Source organism: Capricornis sumatraensis, chromosome 4 (assembly GCF_032405125.1).
Source record: "Capricornis sumatraensis isolate serow.1 chromosome 4, serow.2, whole genome shotgun sequence".
Taxonomy (NCBI): domain Eukaryota; kingdom Metazoa; phylum Chordata; class Mammalia; order Artiodactyla; family Bovidae; genus Capricornis; species Capricornis sumatraensis.
The window spans coordinates 141,204,936-141,231,299 of NC_091072.1; the positions used below are offsets into that span (position 1 = coordinate 141,204,936).

Below are 26,364 nucleotides of genomic sequence, written 5' to 3' on the forward strand. Positions count from 1 at the left end.
GCTGCCTGGCGCGGCCCCCAGCCTCTGGGACAGCAAGGGCAAGGAGCAGTTTTTTCTTTCTCCTGAACATGTAGACATGAGGCCGTTTCTCCAGCCAGTACTTCCTGTGCCTCATCTTGCTCTCAGGACACATGGTCATACCCTCGCCAAGCTCACACTCTTCTGTGGCCGAGGTAACTTGAGATTTTCTTCTCTGGTTGTCGGGTCTCCATTATCTCAAATCCAGGACGAGCACATTTTAAAAATGTTTTGTTTAAACAATAACAGGTTTACAAACAAGATTGGTGTGCATGTTTACACCCTAGTTAACAAGAATTGCAAATAATAATATCCGTAGTTCAGCAACTTTATCTGCATTGTCTCATGTTATCCTCTTTAAAAAGTCTGTAATGTTCTTATAACCATCTCTGTTTTCTAGATGAGGAGATCGGACCTCAGCGTTATGGGACTTGCTTAAGTCAGAGCGTGGCTGAACTGGTTTTTAGCTGCAGGTCTGTGGCTCTTTCCTTGACATGACAGGTGTCTCTCTAGGGAACACTTGAGCAGTCAAGCCCATCCAGACCTCTGTGGGCCTAACAGCTGCTGCCTGGGTAGAAATCTGAGGTCTAGGAGAGCATGATGTTCTTAACAGGAGAGCCTAGAAATTTGGTGAGCTGGCCCCCCCGTTTTCCTTGGCTGTGGCTAGGTTCCTGGGCTTGTGGTGCTGAACATCTGAGATTGGAAACAAACTGGCATATCCTGTCTCGCAGACTCAGGGAAACAAGACACGATTGGGCTTGGTTTTGGGGGGCAAAGAATGAGATAAAATATTCTATCTACAAAACATAGAACTGATGTTTTCAAGTGGAGGTGCTCCCTTCGATCAACCAGGTCAAAAGATACAAAGAATACCTTGTATTTTCTCTTCCTTTTCTTTCTCCTCCACATATGATATTCAAAAATGACAAAGTGAGTCAGAGCTTGATGTCACTTGGCCCTTGACTTTTATGATTCATGGCTGTTAAAAAATAGAAGAGACCCTGCAGTACTTTTATTTATTTTTAAAAGTCAAATTGTAAAAAAATAAAATTTGATTTACTTTATTTATGTATATGTTTTTGGTCTCGGTTAAGCTGAAAATGACTAGATGATTACTAAACTCTATTCTGCCTTTAATGTTCTGTGAGTTACCCCAGTGGGTGGAAATTCAGTGACAGGATCTTATGCAAAGTCTTACCGAGATTAGTTTTTTAGAAAAAAATCCCCCCAAATAATAACAAATAGAGTTAATTAAATCACAAAAGCAAGAGCTCTAAAGTCTCAAGACCTATGATAATCCAGCTATATTTTCTCAGCATGTTGTTAATTCACTGTACTTTTTTAGTTTAATATTTAGGATTCCTGTTGTCTCACTTGATCCTGAATTTGGAGGAAACTGGATGTAATATACAGATTAATAAAGATTTTCATAAATCCCAGCAACACAAGGGCTTCCCAGGTGGCACTAGTGGTAAAGAACTCACCTGCCAGTGCAGACTTAAGAGACGCAGGTTCAATCCCTGGATTGGGAAGTTTCCCCTGGAGGAGGGCATGGCATCCCACTCCAGTATTCTTGCCTGGAGAATCCTATGGACAGAGGAACCTGGAGGGCTACAGTCCATAGAGTCGCAGAGAGTGGGACACAAATGAAGCAACTTAGCATGCATGCACTCAGCAATACAAGAACAACATTCACCATAACTCAGATTTACCCGCCAAGCACCAGTCACCGAGAGGCAGGCTATTGTGGGGAGTAAGAAAACGACGCCAGTCTCCTTACCAGGCACATGATGAGTGAATATGGATTCGTATGGCCTCAAAACAGGAATTCAAGGAAGCTAATGATGGGGAGCAAGGTTCCGAGGAGAGCAATTCCCTGGAGCCAATTCCAGGTGCCCATAAACTGTCAGAGGAAGGGGCAGGGCTGCAGCCTTTGAGGTAGGATTTGAATTTCTCCTTCTAATCTTCAGTGAAAGTGGTAGTCCCACCAGCCTGCTGCTCCGAGTCTATCAGCTTTCCCATGGACCTTCCCTCACAGGTTTCCCCACGGTGCCTGGAACCAGGGCTGGAGCTCTGGCCAGTGCTCTCAGCAAGGACAGTTTTACCCCTTGGGCCTCCACCAAGCACGTGGGGAGCAGAGTCAGTTGCCAGATAAGGTCAGCACTTCTGCTCCTCCTGGTGGGCATAGTGCCTCCATTCACCCTCCAGCCTTGCTGCTACCTGCCAAACTCTCTGAAGCAACAGAAGCAAGATCTGTTAGAGCTTCTGGACCAGAGTCAGCTTCCAGGTTATGCTCCTCTAAGAAAACCACATGTGAAAAAAAGCAAAGAATTAGACTTGTAGAGCAGAAGGAATGGGACGTTGGGAGACCTAACCCAACCCCCCCCCCATTGTTTAGAAGAGAAAATTAAGTCCAAAAGAGGTCAAATTAGGGGGAAACTACAATGCCTTCTGCCAACCAGTCCAACATTCTTTAAATTCACCATCCTGCTGGCTGTGGCATGATGCGTTCATTGGAGAAAAAAAAATCTTCACTGTGTTGGGAAGAATATGAAGAGAATAAACAATTCCCCACTGTTCCGTGAACCTGCTGATTCTCTGGAACAGAGATGACCTTTGTGTGCTAAGTTGCTTTTGTCGTGTCCAGCTCTGTGCGATCCTATGGACTGCAGCCTGCTAGGCTCTTCTGTCTGTGGGGTTCTCCAGGCAAGAATACTGGAGTGGGTTGCCATGCCCTCCTCCTGGGGATCTTCCCAACCCAGGGATCGAACCCGCATCTCTTAACGTTTCCAGCATTGGCAGGTGGGTTCTTTAGTACTAGCACCAACCTTAGAGAGCTGTGATTTAGTTCAGCTCAGTTGCTCAGTTGTGTCCGACTCTGCGACCCCGTGGACTGCAGCACACTAGGCTTCCCTATCCATCACCAACTCCCGGAGCCTACTCAAACTAATGTCCATCGCTTAAGGCTGCGGAAAACTTGGTCCCACCGTTTTACAGATTGACCACTTGGTGGCACTGTGGCCAGTGGGCCGAGCCCAGCAGCTCTTCACAGGACCCATCACGCCGGCGATTTCGGGGAAGTCCTGATCTCCTAGCAACAAAGCAGTGAGAGTTGCTGAGCACCCAGAAGCAGCTGCAGATTAACTAATCAGTCAGTGTGTTCAAAATACAAAGCATCTAAACGCTGCAGGAAATGCCAGACTAATTAATACCCTTTATAGAAGTGAAGTCTTGTCAAAATATTATTTTAAACTCATTTTACAAATGGCGGCACTTTCGAAAACCTCATTGTCTCGCAGCTGCACCACCCACACTCATCAGGGGCCTCTCTCTTTTTTTCTTTTATCATTTGCGAATTCATGGATTCCACAGCAGTATAACCTAGACTTTCTCTGAAAGTAAATGTTCGTGTGTTCCTGGTAAGTAGGCAGTTAAATTTATTTTAGGTTAAATTTATTTTCAGCCTGTCTCACTTCCCATAGAACCTCTTTAATTTTTTGAGCCCCTACAATCTGGGCCATTCTGAACTTTTTGCTCAGCTGGACATTGCTGTTCAAAAGCTGTGTTCTCAGAAGACGCCTCATTATTTTATTTTAATGGAAGTATAGTTGATTTACAATGTTGTATTAGTTTCAGGTGTCCAGTAAACTGGATATGTATATATTCTAAGATTCTTTTTCATTGTAGGATAAGTTATTGTAAGATATTGCATATATCTTACATATATATCGGCCATACAGTAGGTCCTTATTGTTTTATATATAGTACTTATGTATCTGCTAATCCCAAATCCCCAATTTATCCCTCCTCCTCCTTTCCCCTTTGGTAACCATGAATTTGTTTTCTATGTCTGTGAATCTATTTCTGGGGGTTTTTTAACTTAAAAATTTTTTATTGATAATTCCATTTCACTTATTGGATTAAAGTCAGTTTATTTTACTTGTTTTATTAATTTTTGTTGTAGTTGCTTTACAGTGTTGTTTTTACTTTATATTGGAGTATAGCTGATTTACAGTGTTGCATTAGTTTCTGCTGTACAGCAGTGATTCACTGACACATATATTTATTGTTTCAGATTCTTTTCCCATATAGGTTGTTACAGAATACTGAGTACAGTTCCCTGTGCTTTACAGGAGGAACTTGTTGTTTGTCTATCTTATATATAGTAGTTTGCATCTGCCAGTCCCAAACTCATTTATCCCGCCCCATCCCACCATTCCCCTTTGGTAACTGTTAAAGTTTGTTGTCTGAGTCTGCTTTTGTTTGTCAGCACATTCATTTGTATCTTTTTTTAGATTCTACATATAACTGTTACCATATGATAATTGTCTTTTTCTGTCTGACTTACTAGAAGCAGCTTCTTTAAAAGTATTGTTTTAAATACTAATCAACCCTAATGAGTCATGGAATTAGGATTCACCTATAATTTGAAGAATGTGTGATTTTAGTTCTGCAGGAAAATGACCCCCAGAAATGCTGGGCTCTGGTGACGAGTGCATGTGTAATGTATCTGGCTTCAGGATTGTGATGCCAGTCTGGAAGCTTGAGAACATCATCTGATTTCAGCGGCAGGCAGTCACTAGAGCAGTTCCAGCTATTTGCCCACAGCAGGTAGACATGAGATGAAGGGGGTTTTGAATGAATACTCTCTGTTCTGTTTCCCTGTGATCTCTCCCAAAGAACAGTCTCTTTAAGGAGACTATGTTCTGCTAGTAGGACCCTGAGTGTGCTAGACAGACCTTGGCTAGGATAAAGTAAAGAAAAGAAAGTGAAGTTGCTCAGTCGTGTCCGACTCTTTGTGACCCGTGGACTGTAGCCCACCAAGCTCCTCCATCCATGGGATTCTCCATGGCTAGGATAACTGGGCAGCAAAAAGGTAGATGCAAAGAGTTATCAGGTAGAGAGATTGGAGGGGCACACTGTGACCCTTGTGTTCTTGAGAAGAACGGATTTATGCGCTGTTCATCCGTTCAGATTCATTTAAACTTCTGGGCTATCTGATTCTCCAGGCAGATGCACTGTACTTGAATGACCCTTTAAAAATTAGTAGAAATTGGGCACAGGACTCCAGTGACACCTCCAGATAGCAACATTTTACTTAATCACAAGTATGATGGTTGTTTTCAAGGGCTCTTGAATCAGCTTCTGTGTTGAAGCTCAGGTTCTGCTTACCACCTATTAACCAGCAAATTATTCTCAAACCCCAGCATCTCTGTTTTTAAAATGGGGTGAAATAAATGTCTACCTGTATTATGGTTCTCTGGAAAAAACAGAACTGATAGGACATAGATGACAGATAGATGGACAGATGACAATATGTTTAAGAAATTGGCTCTTGTGAGTAAGGGGGTTGGCAAGCTGGAAGTCTGTATGGTGGGCCAGCAGTCTGGAAAATCAGGTAGCTGCTGTAGTTTTGAGTTTGAAATCTGTAGGGCAGGCTATTAGGCAGAATTAATGCTACAACCTTGAGGCAGAATTTCTTCTTAGGGAAACCATTTTTTGCTCTTAAGGCCTTTAACCAATTAGATAACCATATTATCAAAGATAATCTTAAGTCAATTGATTGCAGATCAAAGGGCAACTACAAAATACCTTCACTATAACACCTAGATTACTGTTTAATTAAGTAACTGAGTGCTCCAGCCTAATAGAATTATTGTAGTAATAAAATGAGCCCAAATCCATGTCAATCATTCATTCAGTGCATTACTAAACACATGGGAAGCCTTCAAAAAAGGTTTATTGTTATTTCAATTTAGTCATTGCTAACCCAATGGATGTTTCCATTTTCAAGTTATTTAGTACCTATTGCTATGTGCTAACTCTTGTAGAAACAGGTTTTTAATACCATTCTCAGATTGTGGCATTATTTTCCTTCTGTAACTTTTTTTTTTTTTTAAAGCCTTGCTAGGATTTTGCACACTGAAGGTGGAAAGAATTGGGAGAAGGAACTTGAATGGAAGGCAGGGAGGTGGCAGAGCTACTTCTATTCACTTACCCCAAAGGGGATTTTTTTCTGCCACAGAACTATTTCTTAAGAAGGTACTTGTGTGTGTGCTCAGTCGTGTCTGACTTTTTGCAACCCTGTGGACTGTAGCCTTCCAGGTTCCTAAATCCATGGGATTTTTCAGGCAAGAATACTAGAGTGGGTTGCCACTTCCTCCTCCTTCGGGACCCAGGGATAGAACCTGAGTATCCTGTGTCTCTTGCATTGCAGGCAGATTCTTTACCGCTGAGCCACCAGGGAAGCTCTATTTCTTAATAAGTCATGGTCTAAATTCAGGATATGAGAACACTTGAGAATGTAGACTTTCATCATCATTCTTGAGTTGGGATTTCCACATATATAACAGAAAGAACTGACAGAGGGAAATTAGTTTCAACTGTTATTCACTGTAGCAGAATATGAAAAACCCCTGAAACAGGACTTAAGGCACTCTTGGCCATAGTTAATTGTAGGCAACTGTAGATAAAAACATGTAACCATTGTATATTTTCAGTGGAACTGTAAGTGAATCACACTGTAATTAGAAAAACAAATTTAAATGAAATCAACTGAAATTTAAGGTGGTGGTGTTTTTTTTTTTTTTTAAGCTATTTAGTAACTGGAGTGAAAGGGCAAAAAAACACAGTGAAAAGCCAGAGATTGAAACTTATCAACACCAATATTGTAAGGAACTTTTAAGTTTATTTTGAAGAAAAATTTAAACCAGCAAAATTATTTGTGGCTTTTTTTTAAAGAAAAGATATTTGAGTATGTATACTATTGGAAGGACAAAGGGGCAAAATACTAAAAGAATATGTTTTGTGGTTTAAAGGAACTCGGAACTAAAAAAGACCACATATTAAAACTCAGTGTAATTCCACAGACTAGGAAGAGATCTCTAGTAGCATCTGTTTCTGTTCTGTTTATCTGAGCTGTCACACCTTCTGGAAGGTGAAAGTGAGACTTTGCCCTTTGGCAGCCAAGATTGCCCACAGGCTGGATGGACCACAGGCTGGAGGGACGGCATTCATTACCTGGCCTCAGGGAACTGCTGATGATCTTAGTGTGATTGTCCCAACCTGGCTTCACCCATCCCAGAATAAATTCCATAGACTAAAGTTGACTCTCCTCTCCCTAGTCATCCTCATAGGAGATTGAAGTATATTAACCAGAAGCTAATATATTCATTTACAAGGGGGTATAGTCCTTTCCAATAAGCAGAAAGCTTAGATGACTTATTCAGGGCACATTCTTACTAATTTTGGAATTACTGGGAACCTGGAGGTATAACTGTAAGTTGCTTGATGAATAAGGGATCTGAAAAAAAGGAGTGTGGTCATTGTTTTTGTTTACTGTTATTTTGAAAGATATTTGAAAGTAGCCTATTTTTATAAACTATGAAATCTGCATTTCATATGGAAAAAAATGAAAAAATTTTATTAGTTATTATTGCATATGTTTGTGGCTCAGTTGCTAGTTGTGTCCGACTCTTTGCAGCCCCATGGATTGTAACCTGCTAGGCTCCTTTGTCCATGGAATTTTCCAGGCAAGAATACTGGGGTGGGTTGCCATTTCCTACTTGAGGGGATTTTCCTGACCCAGGGATTGAACCTGCATCTCTTAGGTCTCCTTCATTGGCAGGTGGGTTCTTTACCACTGGCGCCACCTGGGAAGCCCCTATTAGTGCATATTACCCCCAAATTTGGCAGATTAAAATAATAGACATTGTTTAATCTCATAACTTCTTGGGTCAGGAGTCTGGACATAGCTTTGATTCCCAAGGCTGTCGTTTGATTCCCAAGGCTGCAGTCAGTGTTGCCCAGGGCTAGGGTCTCATCTGAAGGTTCAGTGGATGTAGAATCTTGCTTCCAAGCTCATGTGACTGATCTTGGAATTCAGTTCATTAAGGGCCTGAGGTTTGAGGGACATCATTATTTACTTTTCATCATAAACCCTATAGCTTTTGTGAAATAAGCAAGCATGGTCTTTATTCTATTGAAGTGACAAAATCCAGAATTCACTATGGGCTTTTGGCCTGTTGATTCTGCACACAAGAAGTAGAAATAATCTGAGCTATTATCCAAGGCTACCTAGTGGAGACGCAGGTGTCATCATTTCTAGTCTGCTGACTTGATTGGGTTTAGAGCTGTAAAGCGCTTGTCAGACATTATTTTCCTCTCAGGAAAGGGGCACTGAGGCACAGCAGGATTGAACTGGGCTCTGCTGGATCTCAGAATATTTTCACTGCTCAAATATTTACCCTCCTGCAGAGTTAAAATAGTGCAAAGCCACAGCTTATTATCAAACTGCAGCCTAACCCTCAGCCCAGGAGCAGTGTCACAGTTGGTAAATTAGTTCTATCACTTTGACCCTAAGGCTTGCTTTAAGAAAGAATTCAGCTGATTTGCCTCCTAGTTATTTCCAGAATTCACCTGGGTATTTCTCTGCAACCCAGAACAGTTTCTGAGTCACAACCATCATCCATCTGTCTTGTAAGCTGAATCTGATATGGACACCAAGCTGCCTACAGACTTAGTCCTTTTAAGCTCCATGTGTCCTCCAGTCATGTAGTTTGGGGGCCTCAAATGTGCCTGCTCTGATCAGGGCCATTCTAGCCTACACCAGGCCTTTTTCAGTGGTGTGCTAAAAACCCACTCTCTGGCAGGGGAGGGAAATCCCTGATTTCTGTGGTGTCAATATTCCCAGAGTTACGGATTAAAAGCTGCCCATCTGATGTCACTCAGCATGCAGTGAGGTTGGATGCACACTACTGGCTTTCCTCTGGGGCCAGCAACACACCAGCCGCAGCACACAGTTGTTTTGCACATTTTATAAAAGGTACCCTCCTTTTATAAGGAGAAATTAAGAAAGGCTCCTCTCTGGGCAGACCTACACCACCTGTATGCCCTGGTGAGCAATGGCAGGTACCCTTTCCTGCACACGTGGCTTACTGAAGGGAAGGTGATTTTAGGCCCATCACTTCAACTGCGTGCCCTTGTGCAGTCCACATTCAGCAGCAGTCCTGGCTTCAATCCATGATACTCTGTGATTAAGTCAAGTGGATGGAATAAGGGAAAAATGAGCCAGGTTACCTAGCAGCCTGAATACCTGCTTTATGCAGGTGGTTACTGCCAGGTGGAACATTGTTTTTTAGTCTCATCAGTTTAGTCGCTCAGTCATGTCCAACTCTTTGCAACCCCATGGACTGCAGCACACCATGAAGGCTATTATTGCTAAGAAGAACCTCCAGCTACACCATTCCAGGGATAGACATAATGATATAACTAAAAAGGCTTCAGAAACATAATACATACAACACTACATATTTAGATTCTAGTCCATTAAATATGTTTATCTTTAACGAATGACATTTTAACAACAGTCAAACCCAGGCACACTTAATGTAGTTCTTTACTAAAGAAGCAGTTTCTCATAACTCTGTTTAGCCTATCAATTACTCTGGAAAGTCATCCCCTTTTTTATAGATGAGGAAACAGTCTGAGAGATTAAATAATTCAAGGTGACTCAGAAAATGGGATTCAAGACCAGTTCTGCCTAAATCTCTTTTTACTATGCTTATACAGACACACCCCAGTACTATGAAACAGACAACCTGAGATAGCTGTGGTGAAGATATTTTATTTTTCATAAAAATATAATTGTACAATGCTCTTCAGAAAAAGGATGCCTTCAATGCCCCCAAATACCATGTGGTTTAGAAGTAAATTTCCTCTCTTTTAAAACTAAAAGTGTAATTGATAATATGCAACTGATTTTCTGATATATCACATTTATGTTTTTCATTTTTATTAGCCTTTAACTAAAGTGAGACCAGTTTAAATCTATACTTTTTATAATGAGTCAAATCAAGCCTATTACAATTCAAAGATGATAAAATAAAATGCTAAATGGTGATGCTGATAAATACTGTCAATTAGCTGGTAAAGAGTGATATGAATTTGCTGCAGCAAGATAAGATTCTGATTCATATATATTAGAAAGATTTTAGATAAAATAGAAAAAAATTTAAGAACATCAACTATATCCTAAAATTTGACCTAGTCAAACTTATTCCATGTTATACTCAGTTGCTCTAATACACAGCAGGTCTGTGCTAAATTAATGACAGAATATGACAGGCCTAAATACATAAATATATTTCCCTCCTTACCTTCCTTTGGGAAAAAGGAAAAGTGCTCTGTCTACTCAGAGGGGCCTGAGCTCACTGACTCCCCCCTCTTTGGTTCTCTTTCCATCTGTCTGTTGTCCTTACAGGTAAGTAAGAGATGCCAGGATTTCAGCTTGCTGCCCCCTAACTGGAATGGGGCAATCAATGCTCCAGCTGTCTTCATCAGTGATGTTTATTAACATGCTTCAGGTGGCCCAGGCGTGCAGCCTGCACAGTACCCAAAGCAATCGGAGCAATCTTATTTAAGACCAACGAACTTTCTCTTGGTTTGATCTACTGCAAGATACCAAATAGACCGGTTTCAGAATAAACTCAAATAAATTATAATTTACTTTCACCCAAAATTACACATCCTCTCAGTTCAGTGAGGACAAAGTCAGCGCTCTTTCTTGTGAAGGGCAGCAGGGGAACAGCTTAAAGGAGCCAGTAATTTAAAATCACAACCAGAGAAGAAACACTTGGAGCACAATGGAGACATCCCATAGAAGAGCCACATTCATTTGGAATGTTTGCTTTGAAAACAACTCTTCTGGGGAATTCAAAAGGTACTGAACAAAGCAACAGAGAGTTAAGTCTTGGGTTGTTTTGCAAAATAAAAATATACATTTGAGTAGACCAGATGGCAAAAGCATAACCCATTACAATCTGAACACTGTATTTAAAACACTTATATTCTGAATATTAACTATCTATATTTATGATCCAAAAAAGACATTAAATACTCTTAAACCCCTAGTCCTCCAGAACAGAGAGACCCAACAGACTGGGCTAGTGGTTTATCAGCTGTCACAAAGGACTGGACTTGGGATCTGAGTCTGTGACCTATGCACAAGAGAGCTTTAGAACTCAGGGAGGCACTTAATTCCAACGCATGGCCTCAGAGAAGGGACGGAAGTACCTTGTCACCTGAAACTATGTGGTCCATCTCATGTTCCACCTCACAGACAAGCTAGACTAGAATGCCTCCTCCTAAACTATTTTGTGACAAAACACATTTCATTTGGAAACCAAATGTTTGCTTTATCAAAGCAAAGAACAATTACAATTTAGCAGCAATGGAGACCACAACCTCCTTATTTAACTATGCAAAAGAAAAGAGAGAGTATTAAAGTGTCTCAGTGGGGACGTCAAAAGATTCCCAGGTCTGAGTGTATCATATGAGTGTGATTCCTCAACCATCATTCCATTTGGTAGCCAGGAAGAAAGCAAAGGCAGCTGTGATGGGAATCGGAGAAAACGCCTCTGCCCTCGCCCCTCCCACCAGGCCCCGGCTGGCAGTGCTGGGTAAGACTCTGGCTCCAGTGCTTCACTCCGGAGCGGAGGCAGGGCCAGGGCCGAACCGGATGCACACCCGCAGTGTATTTCTCTCTGGCTCAGAATACATTCATAAGGAAACTCAAGTCAGGGAAGAAACTAAGTGTTCTGGTTATAGCTAAAGCCATTTGACCCACCAGCAATGTGTCCCTCGTTTGGTTCTGGATCTCCTGAGGCAGAAACTCCCATCTCAGCAGCTAATTTCATCCCACTGTCTTTAGAAAAATTCTCCAAATTAGTTGACTACACAACAAAATGTGTGTGAACATTCACTCCTGCCCTCCCTCATATACATATAGAAACACATACATATAGAAACACATACAACAGAAATACATACACACATACATACATACTCTGGGTTGTCAAGATGATAGACGCTGCTGAAATGCCTAACAGGTTATTTTTTGTTTCAAAATAAAAAGTTTGACTGATTATTCTGCAAGTATGGATCAGGCCCTAATAAACTTGTATAAATACAGTTTGAAAAGACAGCAATTAAAGTTTTAAATAGAAGCTATCTTAAGGACTTTCTCAATGGATTTTGTTAATGTGTACATTATTTAAAACAGGCGTATCATTATGGATTACAAAAATAGAAATGTATATATTTGTTACTATATATTCACAGCTTATGCTGGAATGGCTCACAGGAGAAGTCATGGTTCATGCAGAAAATAAACATGACTCAAGTAAATATAAAGAAATCAGATTAGGTCCATAAAAGGCTGAGGACTTAGTAGTCAGTCATCAGCCCATTTGGTTTCTCTTTGTAGGGCAATCAAAAACATGAAAGGAAATGACACCCACACACACATACAAATACAATTACATGAAGTACATGGAAAGAATATAAATTAACCAGTAAAGCAATGTGGAGTTGAGGTGCAAAAATACAATCTTCACTCACTCTTTCTTTTCTTGTGCTTTCAAGCATTGCAACGTGGCAATACCAACCCGAACGAGTCTGAATGTCTGTAAATTTTCTAAGTGTTGAAAATCAAAGCAAAATTCTTTGAGATCTATGATCACACATTTTGGTAGAAACTGCAGATTTACAGAGATGACTGAGCAGTAGGTAGAAAATGGAGCCAAGAAACACAATCTTGCCTATTCATCCTCCATAGGGTCAGAATATTGGCTTCAGTCACTGACTCATCATTTTATATGATCTTCACCCTGAAAAGTAAAGTTAGTAATGTAAGAATGTTTTTAAAGATAGAGAGGTTTGGTTAACCTGTTTTAAAATGAATTTTTTAAAATTGAGTATCTACAGGATGACTATTTTTAAGTATAGACTGAAAGAAAACTGAACTGAGTGGCTTTTTTCCCATTAATTCAATTTAGATTAAGGCAAATATTACTTCATATAATAAAAGTGATCAAAAAGCCAATCCTTCAATTTCATAAAAAATTCTAAAAATAATTTTATTTATTTATTTTTGGTTATGCTGGGTCTATGTTACTGTGCGGGCTTTTCTCTAGTTGTGGTGAGCAGGGGCTATTCTTTGTTGCAGTGCACAAGAGTCTCATTATGGTAGCTTCTCTTGGGGAGCATGGGCTCTGCGGAGATCGGGCTTTAGCAACTGCGGCTCCTGGGCTCCAGGGCACAGGCTCAACAGTTACAGCCCAGAGGCTAAGTTACTCCACAGTATGTGGGATCTCCTCAGATCAGGGATTGAACTCGTGTCTCAGATTCTTTACCAGTGAGCCACCAGAGAGGCTCTCATAACAATTGTTTTAAAGGATAAAAAATTTATAACGTTTCCTTATAAAAAACAATCACAACAATGAAGAAATCAACACATGACACCTTCATTCTAAAATATAGCCTCATCAACAAATGGTGCTGAGACAACTGTATCTTCACATGCAAAAGAATTAAGCTGGACTTCTATCTTATACCACATATAAATATTAACTCAATAGATCAATGATATGTAAGACCTAAAAGCATAAAGCTCTTAGAAGAAAACATTGGGGCAAATTTTCACAACCTTGGATTTGGCAGTGAATTGTTAGAATGGGTACCCAAAGCATAAACAACAAAATTAAAAATAGATAAAATGGACTTCCTCAAAATTAAAGTCTTTTGTGCACCAAAGGACACTATCAAGAAAGTGAAAAGACAACCTATAGTATAGGAGAAATATCTGTAATCATATATCTGATAAAGGTCTAGAATCCAGAATATAAAAAGAATTCCTACAACTCAACAACAAAATGAAAAACAACTCAACTAAAACATGGGCAAGGGACATTTTAAACAGACGCTTTTTTCAAAGATATACAAATGGCCAGCAAGCACATGAAAAGTTGCTCAGCATCTTTAAGGAAAAATGGAAATCAAAACCACAATCAGATGCCACTTCACCAGGAAGGTTACATTTTTCAAAAATGGAAAATAAAAAGTGTTGACAAGCTGCAGAGAACTGGGAAACTTCATACACTGTGGTGGTGATGTAAAACATTTCAGCTGCTGTGGGAAATAATTTGTAGTTCTTCTAAAAAATACAGAATTACCATATGACCCGGCAGTTCCGCTTCTGGTATACACCCAAAACAATTGAAAACAGGCACTCAAATGTATACTTATACATGCATGTTTATAGTATCACTGTTTGCAACAGCCAAAGGTAGAAACAAATATCTATCAATGGATAAATGGATAAATAAACTGTGGTATACATGTGTAAGAGAATATTATGCAGTCATAAAATGGAATGAGATACTGATACATGCTACAGAGTGGATGAACCTTGAAGACATTATGCTAGGTCATTGAAGAAGCCAGACACAAAAAAGTCACACACTGTATGAGTCCATTTATATAGAATATCCTAGAACAGGTAAATCCACAGAGACAGAAGGCAGATTCATAGTTACCAGGGCCTGGAGGGAGGGTGATAGCGAGTAACCACTAATGAGTTCAGAGTTTTCTTTTGGGGCGATACAATGTTTTCTAAATAGACAGAGGTGGTTGCTGTACAACACTGTGAAAATCCCAAATGCCTCTCAACTGTTACTTAATGATTAATTTTATGTTATGTGAATTTCTCCCTAACTAACTAAAAAAAAATCCTTATGGTGATAGGCTACTGAAAAGATAAGAGCCTGAGCTAGGTGAGGACAGATTCTACCACTATAGCTGTGTGACCCTGGGCACCTTACCAAGCTCCTATACTATTTCTTTATCTATAAAATAATAAGTACAGTTATACTTAACACAGTGATTGGAGGAAATAAGATAAATATAAGTGAATGTACTTTGTAAATCAAAATCAAAATAAAAGGAATTGTTACTATGAACAATAACTAGCGGATTCCCTGGTGGTCCAGGGGTTCAAACTTGGCATTTTCACTGCTGTGGGCCTGGGTTCAACCTCTGATTGGGGAACTATGATCCCACAAGCTGTGCAGTGAGGCCAATAATAATAATGACAACTAGACTTCCTTGGTGGCTCAGACGGTAAAGCGTCTGTCTACAATGTGAGAGACCTGGGTTCGATCCCTGGGTTGGGAAGACTCCTTGGAGAAGGAAATGACAACCCACTTCAGTACTTCTTGCCTTGAAAATGGACGGAGGAGCTTGGAGGATTGGAGGAGCTCGCAAAGAGTTGGGCATGACTGAGTGACTTCACTTTCACTTTTCACTAGAATGGTACAGTCTCATTTATCGACTAACTCTACTTTTTTAAATTGCCATGAATTTATCAGCTGCTCTTTATAGACCCCATGTATAACACATTTCAATATTTAGAATATAATGCCATTTCACTTGGTTACCAGTGTATTACAAATGACATCGCTATTTTATTTTATTTGAAAACACACAGCAAGGGAAGTGGTCAACAGAAAGCCTACTTTGAGTCACTCCTCTGAAGATAAACTCTCCCGTGTACCGTACTCACAGGAGTTGCTGTTAGCGTCTGTCTTCCCAGCTTTCATGTGCCTGCTTGAGTTCTGCTGAGATTTGCTCTGCTCTTCTCCAGTGAGTAGGGCCTTTATTTCAGAAGGGATTTTACCTTGGTCCATTGCCATGCACCACTGCTTGTACTGAAATATGTAAAATATAATTGAGTAAAATTCTACTAGTCAGGTAGAAAATCCTAGACAGAACAACTCCCATAACTAGAGGTCAAAACTGGCTGCTGGGAACCCCACCTGCTACTGCATTCCTATTCGTGACCTAGGACATGGATGAGGCCTGCTATCTTCAGAAAGGAGGGTGAAAAACGACCACTGAATCTCCCTGTGATGTGCTGGAGTACTGCTCAGATGTAAAAGGCCCCTCTGGCTAAAATACCACCTCCCTGTGGAGTGCCACCAGAGAAGGCAATAGCACCCCACTCCAGTACTCTTGCCTGGAGAATCCCAGCGATGGGGGAGCCTGGTAGGCTGCAGTCCACGGGGCTGCTAAGAGTCGGACAGGACTGAGCAACTTCACTTTCACTTTTCACTTTCATGCATTGGAGAAGGAAATGACAACCCACTCCAGTGTTCTTGCCTGGAGAATCCCAGGGACGGGGGAGCCTGGTGGGCTGCCGTCTATGGGGTCACACAGAGTCGGACACAACTGAAGTGACTTAGCAGCAGCAGCAGCAGTAGAGTGCCACGCATCAAAATTCATCTCTTTGTGCTGACTGTCACATTATTATTTCCACTCCTAAAGTAAGTAAATTTGTAATTTCCTTTCTCTAGTTCATAAATATTCACTAAACATGTACTTTCTACCAAAGTGTATACTATAGACTTTGGGGGTATAAAAGATCAATCAATCCAAAGATTATGTCCTCCAGTGGCTTACACTGCAGGAGGTAAAAAATAATTTATAAGTTATATTCAGCATATTAAAAAAAAGTCTCCTGAATAGTGTGCATCTGGAATCTCTCCATGCCCCAACTTGACCTTCTAAAAAGCTGGGGCAGCCTGTCCCCATGTTAATGATCATGTTAGTATTATCTCTCTCTTTTCCAACCTATCACCTCCTCCCCTGAGCTTACAGTACTATCGAGGTTTCTATTCTCTTGAAATCTGAATGAATGAATAAAAGCAGGCCTAATAGTATCGTACAATGCATACTGTTACATATTGTTATACTGCTTTTTTCACTTAGCAATATACTGTGTCTTTCCATATCAGTACACACATATGTGCACTGTGATTTTCATGGGCTGCAAAGTAGTCCAATATATGAATGCAGTATAATTTATTTAACCAATCCTGACTGTTGAGCATTTGGGTTATTCTCCTTTTTGTTTCGTATCATAAATAGTCCCTTAGTGAAATAGTCACTTTCCACTCGTACCAGGAACATATAAAAACTGAGTATTTCCCTATGTTCTAGCTAATAAATATTCTCTCTCATGCTCATCAACTGGATAGCTGAAAACTTGTATCTTCAGGTTTTAATATAATTTAGGTTGATTGTTTCATACATTTACTGACAGGCTTTCTTACCATTTCCAGTTCCTCTCTAAGAGCACAAATGGCTCTTTCCCGGCTGGATACCAATTCTTCCAAATACTGATACCGCAGTTTTTTCCTGGCCCGGCATTCTCTTGCACTCTGCCGGCTCCTCTCGAGTTTTGCCTTCAAGTCAATTTTGGCTGGCTTTCGACCACGTTTGCCGGGCTTCTTCACTTTACCTCCAACCACCTTCAGCAAGAGAAAGAAATAGTCATTTTTTTTCTTAGTTCTGAGTCTAGGAAAGTGACTGTGGCTGCATATTAGCAAGGAAAACATTTACAAATAAATAAATAGACCCCACAGAACTAAGAAAGCACAATCCCATCAAATGCCTTGTGATTCTTTGCTTCATATTTTTTTCTGATACTTTTCACACCAAGAATAGGGAAGAAACAGTGTACGTGCTCATTATTTCTTCTAAACTTTTTTTCATAATAAACTTTACATAGCTTTGTAGTAAACTTTGGGCTTCTCTGGTGGCACAGACAGTAAAGAATCTGCCAGCAGTGTGTGAGATGTGGGTTCGATCTCTGGGTTGGGAAGATCCCCTGGAGGAGGTCATGGCAACCCACTTCGGTATTCTTGCCTGCAGAATTCCCATGGACAGGGGAGCCTGGCAGGCTGTAGTCCATGGGGCTGCAAAGAGTCGGACACAACTAAGCAACTGAGCACACATACATACTACACTTTATGAACCATAAGCAGCTGGATAACAAAAAACTGCCATTAAATATTTTGTTCACAACTTATTTTTATTAAGAAAGTAAACAAAAATCAGTATTGAAAATTGTAAGTTCAGTATGATCTCAACCTTACAAAACAATACACAGAAGAAAGGATCTTAACCAAAGGTCAGTGAGGACGTCTCCGACTGTGACTAGAAAAAGCTTCTTTCTCATCTGTATTTTTAATTAATTATTTTCAGTATTTAGAGTTAGAAAAATATAAAATTTCTATTTAAAATTGGGTGTATATATAAATAAGTATGTATCCTAAGCAATTTGGCTCTCAATTCCCTCTTCAAATTTGTTGAGCCCAAAGGAACACACAGGAAGACCCTGACATTTTCAGGATACTTCTCTCCTGCCATTAGAAGTCTATAATTATAACCCTGGGACTGTCTCAGGAGATTCTGCCTGCTCCCACTGGTGTCACAGACAGCCTCTCAATACCCCTGCTATTTGGTTACCTGCACAGGCATGGTTTTTTGGTGACTGGCAAAGTAATCTAATCTTCTTCATTGTTTAGCTTTGGAGTTTCCCCAAGTTATTACACAAGATATAACTATGAGATAAAGGTAATGAATTTTAAAATACATGAACCTGAACTTATACATCAAATGAATTTCCTTTAAAGGAGTCACTTTGAAAGGTGTCCATTTATTCCAATGAATAAGCTTTCTTGAAAGCTGCTTTTGGAGCCAGTTTCTTATAGGCCACAACACAATGCACCATATTACTTTCAAGTAATACATTATTCTTTAAATTCCCAAGCAATCTGATTGTTCACTTTGTTTATCCAATGAGGTTCCAAATGATGTCTAGTTCTTTCTGAAGATTACCCTCAGAGAATAAAAATGTCACAACTTCAGTATACTGAAAGGAATATTACTGAAGCATTAAAAGTTAAAGAGTTAAGCCACTCAGTCGTGTCTTAACTCTTTGCGACCCCATGAACTGTAGCCCAGCAGGCTCCTCCATCCATGGGATTCTCCAGGCAAGAATACTGGGGTGGGTTGCCATTTCCTTCTCCAGGGGATCTTCCCAATCCAGGGATCAAACCCAGGTCTCCCGCATTGCAGGCAGATGCTTTAAAGGCAATTTTAAAAGAGAAGATGAAAAACTCAAACACTGGCAAACCATTGAACTACATGTAAAAGTCTTAACTAAGTAACAAAACTTAAAGGATCAATCTTCATTTGGATATTAAAACTCTGATTTGTTTTTATGCTTGAAATCACCATTAATACTATACACCAACAATGCTCAGTACCTTGCAAAGATCAGATCATTGCTTGGTATCATGGTTAGGTCAGGAAAACCAAACTTCATATGTGAATCAGCTACATTTACCAAATCCTGTCATAATATGACAGCTAACCATTGCATCCAGCATTTTATAGAGTGGCTCTGAAATGAGACTGAATACTCTGAGGCTCTTGGAAAAAAAAATCTTTCCTTCCTACCACCATCTTAAAAGCTAACTGCTTCAGTACTACTCCCAAATTAGTTTGAACTTTTCAAAAACTGCTCTTTTAATGCTTTTCTATTCTGCATCATCACGTTTTTTAAATTTCAGTATAATAATATACATGCCTGGGAACTTTCCTTCAGGGTCAAGTATACAATTAGCAATTGCAGGGTAACTAGTTGATCCAAGTATTACTATGGGCTAAATTTTAAATTATGCTTATCAACTGTACAATTTTAATAAAGTATTTTGAAATCACCCTTCATTAAAACAAAGTATATCTGCTATTGATAGTTTTTAAATAGCAATATGCTGCTAAGTCGCTTCAGTTGTGTCTGACTCTGTGTGACCCCATAGATGGCAGCCCATCAGGCTCCCCCATCCCTGGGATTCTCCAGGCAAGAACACTGGAGTGGGTTGCCATTTCCTTCTCCAATGCATGAAAGTGAAAAGCGAAAGTGAAGTCACTCAGTAATGTCCGACTCTTAGCGACCCCATGGACTAGCCTAACAGGCTCCTCCATCCATGGGATTTTCCGGACAAGAGTACTGGAGTGGGTCACCATTGCCTTCTCCCAAAAAGCAATATATTTACAGCCTAAACCCATGTCCTTAGTTAAATAAATGGTTATCACATCTATTCTTTATGTAATAAAATGAGTCATTGATCACACACCATTACAAACCAGTACCTTCATATATTGCTGTTTTTAATTAATTAATTCAGGAATGGAATTCAGGAATGGCACCTTTGAGAAGTCAGAAGGACATAGTGTACTGCACAAACTTTACTGATTTTTTTTTTTACACAAACTTAGTATAGTCATAAAAATCAAACAAAAGGTATAACCCTTTGTTTAGTTTTCACAGAAGTAAAATATTTAAACTGCAACTATTTCCTTTTTTTTTTAATTAGAAAGGCACAGTAAATAAACCCAGGGTTCCTGCACTTTACATCATCTGTAAAATTACATTTAAGACCACATAACCACCACTTCTCTAGCTTAATTTTTCCTCAGTAATAAACTGAAATTTTGGCTCTTGGTGCCAGCTAAAATCTGATTAGTGTACCAGTTTTCAAGAGAGTCAAGCACATCACAGGATTATTGTAAATCTTAAGTAAAATAATGTATGAAAGCACTTTGTTTTAAAAAGGAGGGGATCATTATCATACAAATGCAGGTTAGTATAATAGTTGCCTTAACAACTGAACTTTACATTATTTCATAAGCCGTAAACCTTGGGGATGGATAAGGGAAGTTAATTAGAAATAAGGAACCAGGAACTGAAACTGAAATCAACCCCACGAATTCCTTAAATATGTCTGAAACAAAAGTTATTCTCATCAGTGTTTCTTAAAATTTTCATAAACTCAAAGGCAACCACATACTCTCGTTCTCTGAGGAAGCGCATTAATGTGGCTAAATAAAAGTACTAATTTTTGTGCACAACACCAACTCCAAAGAAAACTATTAAAATAACTCCCCAATTTAACTTTTTTTTCTGTTCTAATTTTACTTGTACTAACATAGGGCCACATAAAAGTTTAAACAGCTGTTTTTAAAACAGTGTACTTTATCCACCATCTACTTTACCTCCTTTTCCTCCCCAAGACACATTTGTTAGCTCAGGACAGAAGGTCCTAGGGGAAACACTCACAAGGCCTGTGTCCCTAACACCCAGCATTAAAAAAAGCAGCCTAACTGGCCAATGCTTTTTCTTGCTCTGCACAGCAAACTTACTTCACAAAGGCAGGATATTAGGGATGTTAGATTTCAGTTGCATGTTGCATGTGCTCAGTCATGTCTGACTCTTTGCAACCTCACAGACTGCAGCCCGCCAGGCTCCTCTGTCCATGGAATTTTCCAGGCAAGAATACTGGAGTGGGTTGCCATTCCCTTCTCCAGGGGATCTTCCTGGCTCAGAGACTGAACCCACATCTCTTGTGTTGCCTGCATTGCCAGGCAGATTCTTTACCACTGCGCATTCTTTACCACTTAGGGTTTCACAATGAGTTCACAATAAATGTTTAATAAATATGACAGATAAAACACAAAAGACAGACTTCCCTGGCGATCCAGTGGTTAAGACTTCACACTTACAATGCAGGGCGTGAGGGTCTGATTCCTGGTCAGGGAACTAACATCCCACATGCCACGCAGCCAAAAAAATATATTAAAAAATAAATAAAAATTTTAAAAAACCACAGAAGACATTCCTAAGTAACCAATGAGTCATAGAAGAGATCGCAAGGGAAATCAGAAAAATACTTTGAGATGAATGAACAGGAAAATACAACATACCAAAACTTATAAGATACAGCTAAAGCAGTGCTCAGAAGTAGCTACAAACACCTAAATTAAGAAAGATTTAAAGTCAATAACCTAACTTTTTACCCTAAGAAACTAGCAAAAAGAAGAGCAAATTAAACTGAAAACAAGCTGATGGAAAGAAATAATAAATATCAGAGTAGATATAAATATAACAGAGAATGAAAAAACAATAGAAAAAAATCAATAAAACCAAAAGTTGGTGCTTCACAAAGACTAACAAAATTGACAAACCTTTAGCTAGACTGATCTAACAAGAGAAAATGTTCAAAACCCTAAACTCAAAACTGAAAGAAAAGATATCACTATTACCTTTACCAAAGTAAAAATGATTACAAGAGAAGACTATGAAAAATTGTATGCCAAAAAACCAGATAACCTAGTTGAAATGGACAAATTTCTAGAAAGATACAATGTAGCAAGAGTGACTCAAGAAAGAATAAAAAATCTTAAAAGACTTATGACAAATAGACTGAAAGAGTAATCAAAAAATTTCCCATAAGGAAAAGTCCAGGACCAGGTGACTTCATTGGTAAATTACCAAGCATTTAAAGAATTAACACTAATTCTTTACAAACCCTTCCAAAAAAACAAGAGGAAAGAACATACCAAGTTCATCCAATGAGCCAAAATTAGCATGATACCAAAAACCAAGATATAAGAAAACTACAGACCAACATGTCTTAAGAATATAGATGGAAGAATCTTCAATAAAATACTAGCAAACCAAATCTAACAGCATATAAAGAGGATTATATCCCATAACTGGGTGATTTATTCCAGGAATAAAGGTTGGTTTAACAACTAAAAATGAATTAGTGTAATATACCATATCAATAGGAGAAAAGACAAAAATTACATGTTCATCTCAACAGACTCAGTAAAAGCACTTGACAAATACAACACCCTTGTATTATTTAAAAAAACAAACCTTCAAAAAACTAGAATAGAAGGGAACTTCAACCTAGTAAAGGGCATCTATGAAACAAACACCCACAGCCAACATCATGTAAAGGTGAAAGACTGAATTCTTTCTCCAAAGATCAGAAACAAAACAAGGATTCTGTCCTCTCCAGTCACTTCTATTCAACATTGTATTGGAGGTTCTAGCCACAGCAATCAAGAAAAAGAAAGAAGGCATTCAGATTATAAAGGAAAATACAATTATTTCTATTTGAGGATGATATGATCTTATATACAGAAAATTCTAAGGAATCTGCAAAAAAACTATTAGAACTCATGAGTTGAACAAGGTTGCAAGATACAAGATCAATATAAAATATCAGTTGTGTTTCTATACACAATGAACAAGCTGCAAGTGAAATTATGGAAATATCCCATTTAGAATAGTATCAAAAATAATAAAATATTTAGGAATAAATTTAATTAAAGAACTGCAAGACTTATATACTGAAAACCACAAAAATCATTGTAAGAAATTAAATAAGATATAATAAAAAGACATTCCATGTTAATGGATTGGTAGACTTAATACCATTAAAATGAGTACTCCCCAAACTGAGCTACAGATTCAACACAATTTCTATCAAAATTCCAGCTGACTTTTTGCATAAATTGACAAGATAATCCTAAACTTCATACGGAAACACAATGGACCCAAAATAGCCAAAGCAATCTTTTAAAAGAACAAAGGCAGAGGACTCCCACTTTCTGATTTCGAAACTTATTAGAAAACAATAGGAATCAAGATAGTGTGGTATTGGCACAAGGACAGACATACAGATCAATGGGAAAGAACTGTAAATCACATATAAGAGACATACCCGGAATATAACACTCACACTCAACAATAAAAAGATAAATAATCCAATTAGTGAAGTGAAGTGAAAGTCACTCAGTCGTGTCCAACTCTTTGCGACCCCATGGACTATACAGTCCATGGAATTCTCCAGGCCAGAATACTGGAGTGGGTAGCCTTTCCCTTCTCCAGGAGATCGTCCCAACCCAGGGATCGAACCCAGGTCTCCGGCACTGCGGGCAGATTCTTTACCAGCTGAGCTACAAGGGAAGCCCAATTAGAATGTGGGCAAAATATTTGAACAGACAGTTCTCCAAAGATATATGCCAATAAACATATGAAAAAATGCTTAATGTCATTAGGGAAATGTGAATCAAAATCATGAGATACCTCTTTAAACCCACTAGGATAGCTGCTGCCACTGCGTAATCAAAAAGATAGCCAAGAACAAGTATTGGTATAGATGTGGAGAAATGGAACTTTCCTACATGGTTAATGCGAATGTAAAATGGTGGCCACTTTGGAAAACAGTTTGCCAGTTCCTCCAAAATATTAAACACAGAATTACCATATGACTCAGCAATTCTATGTCTTGTTATATCTCCAAAAGAAATGAAAACATACATCCACATAAGAAATTGTACACAGATGCTCAGGGCACCATTATTCATGAGGGTAAAAAATGGAAACCAACCAAATGTGCAAAGGTTGATGAATGGGTAACAAAATGTAGTGGATCCAAACAGTGGAACATTGTTCAGCCATACAAGGGAATGAAGTACTGATACACGGTAAAACATGACTGAACCTTGAAAACATGCCAAGAGAAAGAAGTGGAAATACAAAAGGGTGTATGATTCCATTTATATAGACTGTCTAGAACAGGCAATGGGTCAGTGGTTGCTTAAGGCTGAGAAGGGGAGGGAGAGAATAGGGAGTGACTGCTAAAGGGCTTTTTGTTTGTTTTTTAAATGAATAGATTGTTTTTAAGATCTGTTTTAGGTTTACAAGAAAAGTCAGCAAAGGACAGAGAGTTCCTATATATTCTCTCTCTCTCTGCCCACACAGTTTCCTCTATTAACATCCTGCATTAGCATGGTGCATTTGTTACAACTGATGAGCCTCATGTTAGTATGTATTAATAAGTAAAGTCCATAGTTTACTTAAGAGTTCACTCTCTGAGTTGTATAATTCTGTGGGTTCTGACAAATGCATCACGTCATGTATCTGCCATTGCAGTATCATACAGAATATTTCCACTGCCTGAAAAATCTCCTGCACTCTACCTATTCCTCCCTCCCTGCCCTGAAACCTTGGCAAGCACTGACCTTTGTTATTATCTAAAGTTTTGCCTTTTCCAGAATGTCCTGTAGTGCAGTCATATAGTATGTAGTATGTAACCTTATTCAAACTGGCTTCTTTCACTTAGCAATATGCATTTAAGTTCCTTCACACTTTTTTGGAGCTTAATAATGTGTTTCTTTTTAATCACTAAATAATGAGTAACACTCCATTATATGGATATACCTCAGTTTATTTATAAGGGATTCTTTGGGGGTGATGAAAATGTTCTAGAGTTATCAATAGACAGTGGTGATTGCTGCAAACTCTGAATACACTAAAAAAAAAAATCACAAAATTGTATACTTGTAAAGGATGAATTTTATAGTACAGGCTATTTTTTAAAATGACATGAATCTTAGAGAACAGAAAATAGCAGCAAAGGAAAAAGGAAGGTGCCACAGAGACACGAGCAGATGAGGAGGAAAAAAACATGACGGGGATGGAGGGTTTGAGCATAAAGCTCCTAATTTATGAGTTTAAAAAGGCTGAAAAATAAGATAAAACTACTGCATTTAGGCAAGAGGGAGGGCCTGATGCCACCGGCTCTCCAGTCAGTGGGTTTAATTTCCGTGGAAAGAGGAGGCGTGATTTAGGTGCAAGTTCTTCAGGGGCTTCTTCAAAAGAGGAAGACTCCAGTGTCCAGAGGAAGTCCTATTCCAAAGATTTTTGTATCATTTTACTTTCAGTGTTTTCAGAACAAACAACAGAGACAAATTCAGAGCCAGCTCAGGGTGTGCAGGGAGACAGCACTCATTCTCTCTGCCGACAAGCCCTAACCCCAACCCTCCACCTGGCAGCTCACATTATTTCTCACCCCTGGAGGGGAAGACTGTCATCCTCACCTTTTTCAGTAAGGAGGGGGAAATTCATTTCTTTATTATTCAATAACCATTTATTGAGCACTCATTCTGCCCCAAACACTGTTAAACCCTAGAAATGTTAATACAAGACAATAGGGTCCTTACCTTTAATGTATTTTGACTCGTGGAATGCAGCAGACATGTAATAACATTATAAAGGGCAGCATTTCAGAATAGACAGAGGTGCTGCTGGTACGGGGATGCGCGTGCATGCGTGCATGTGCGAGGGCACGCAGGCACACACACAACACGCACCGTGATCTCTTTATTTCATGGATGACCTAATTTTTTTTATTTTTTGTTGAATGATAATTGCTTTACAGAACTTTGTTGTTTTCTGGCAACCTCAACCTGATCAGCCATAGGTACACATATATCCTCTCCCTTTTGAACCTCCCTCCCATCTCCCTCCCCATCCCACCCCTCGAGGCTGACATAGAGCCCCTGTTTGAGTTTCTTAGCCAAACAGCAAATTCCCGTTGGCTATCTGTTTTACATATGGTATTGTAAGCTTCCATGTTACTCTTTCCACACATCTCACCCTCTCCTCCCCTCTCCCCATGTCCATAAGTCTATTCTCTATGTCTGTCTGTCCACTGCTGCCCTGTAAGTAAATTCTTCAGTACCACTTTTCTATTCCATATATATGCGTTAGAATATGATATTTAACTTTCTTTGACTCACTTCACTCTGTATAATAGGTTCTAGGTTCAGTCACCTCATTAGAACTGACTCAAAGGTGTTCCCTTTTATGGCTGAGAAATCTTCCACTGTGTATATGTACCACAACTTCTTTATCCATTCACCTGCTGATGGACATCTAGGTTGCTTCCATTTCTAGCTATCGTAAACAGTGCTTCAGTGAACAATGGGATACATGTGTCTTTTTCAATTTTGGTTTCCTCA

At 39.2% G+C, this 26,364-nt stretch overlaps 1 protein-coding gene across 1 annotated transcript in view; it reads right to left on the minus strand.

The window, feature by feature from the left end:
- Nucleotides 1-9,648: 9,648 nt before the first annotated feature.
- The window catches only part of CREBL2 (cAMP responsive element binding protein like 2), a 29,530-nt gene continuing 12,814 nt past the window's right edge, over nucleotides 9,649-26,364 (minus strand). Inside the window, exons 2-4 of the mRNA XM_068970706.1 lie at nucleotides 16,968-17,165; nucleotides 15,419-15,563; nucleotides 9,649-12,686 (exon numbers count right to left, since the gene is read on the minus strand). Of these exons, the coding sequence (XP_068826807.1) occupies nucleotides 12,682-12,686; nucleotides 15,419-15,563; nucleotides 16,968-17,165 (348 nt within the window). The 3' untranslated portion in view covers nucleotides 9,649-12,681. The remainder of the gene's footprint in view (nucleotides 12,687-15,418; nucleotides 15,564-16,967; nucleotides 17,166-26,364) is intronic.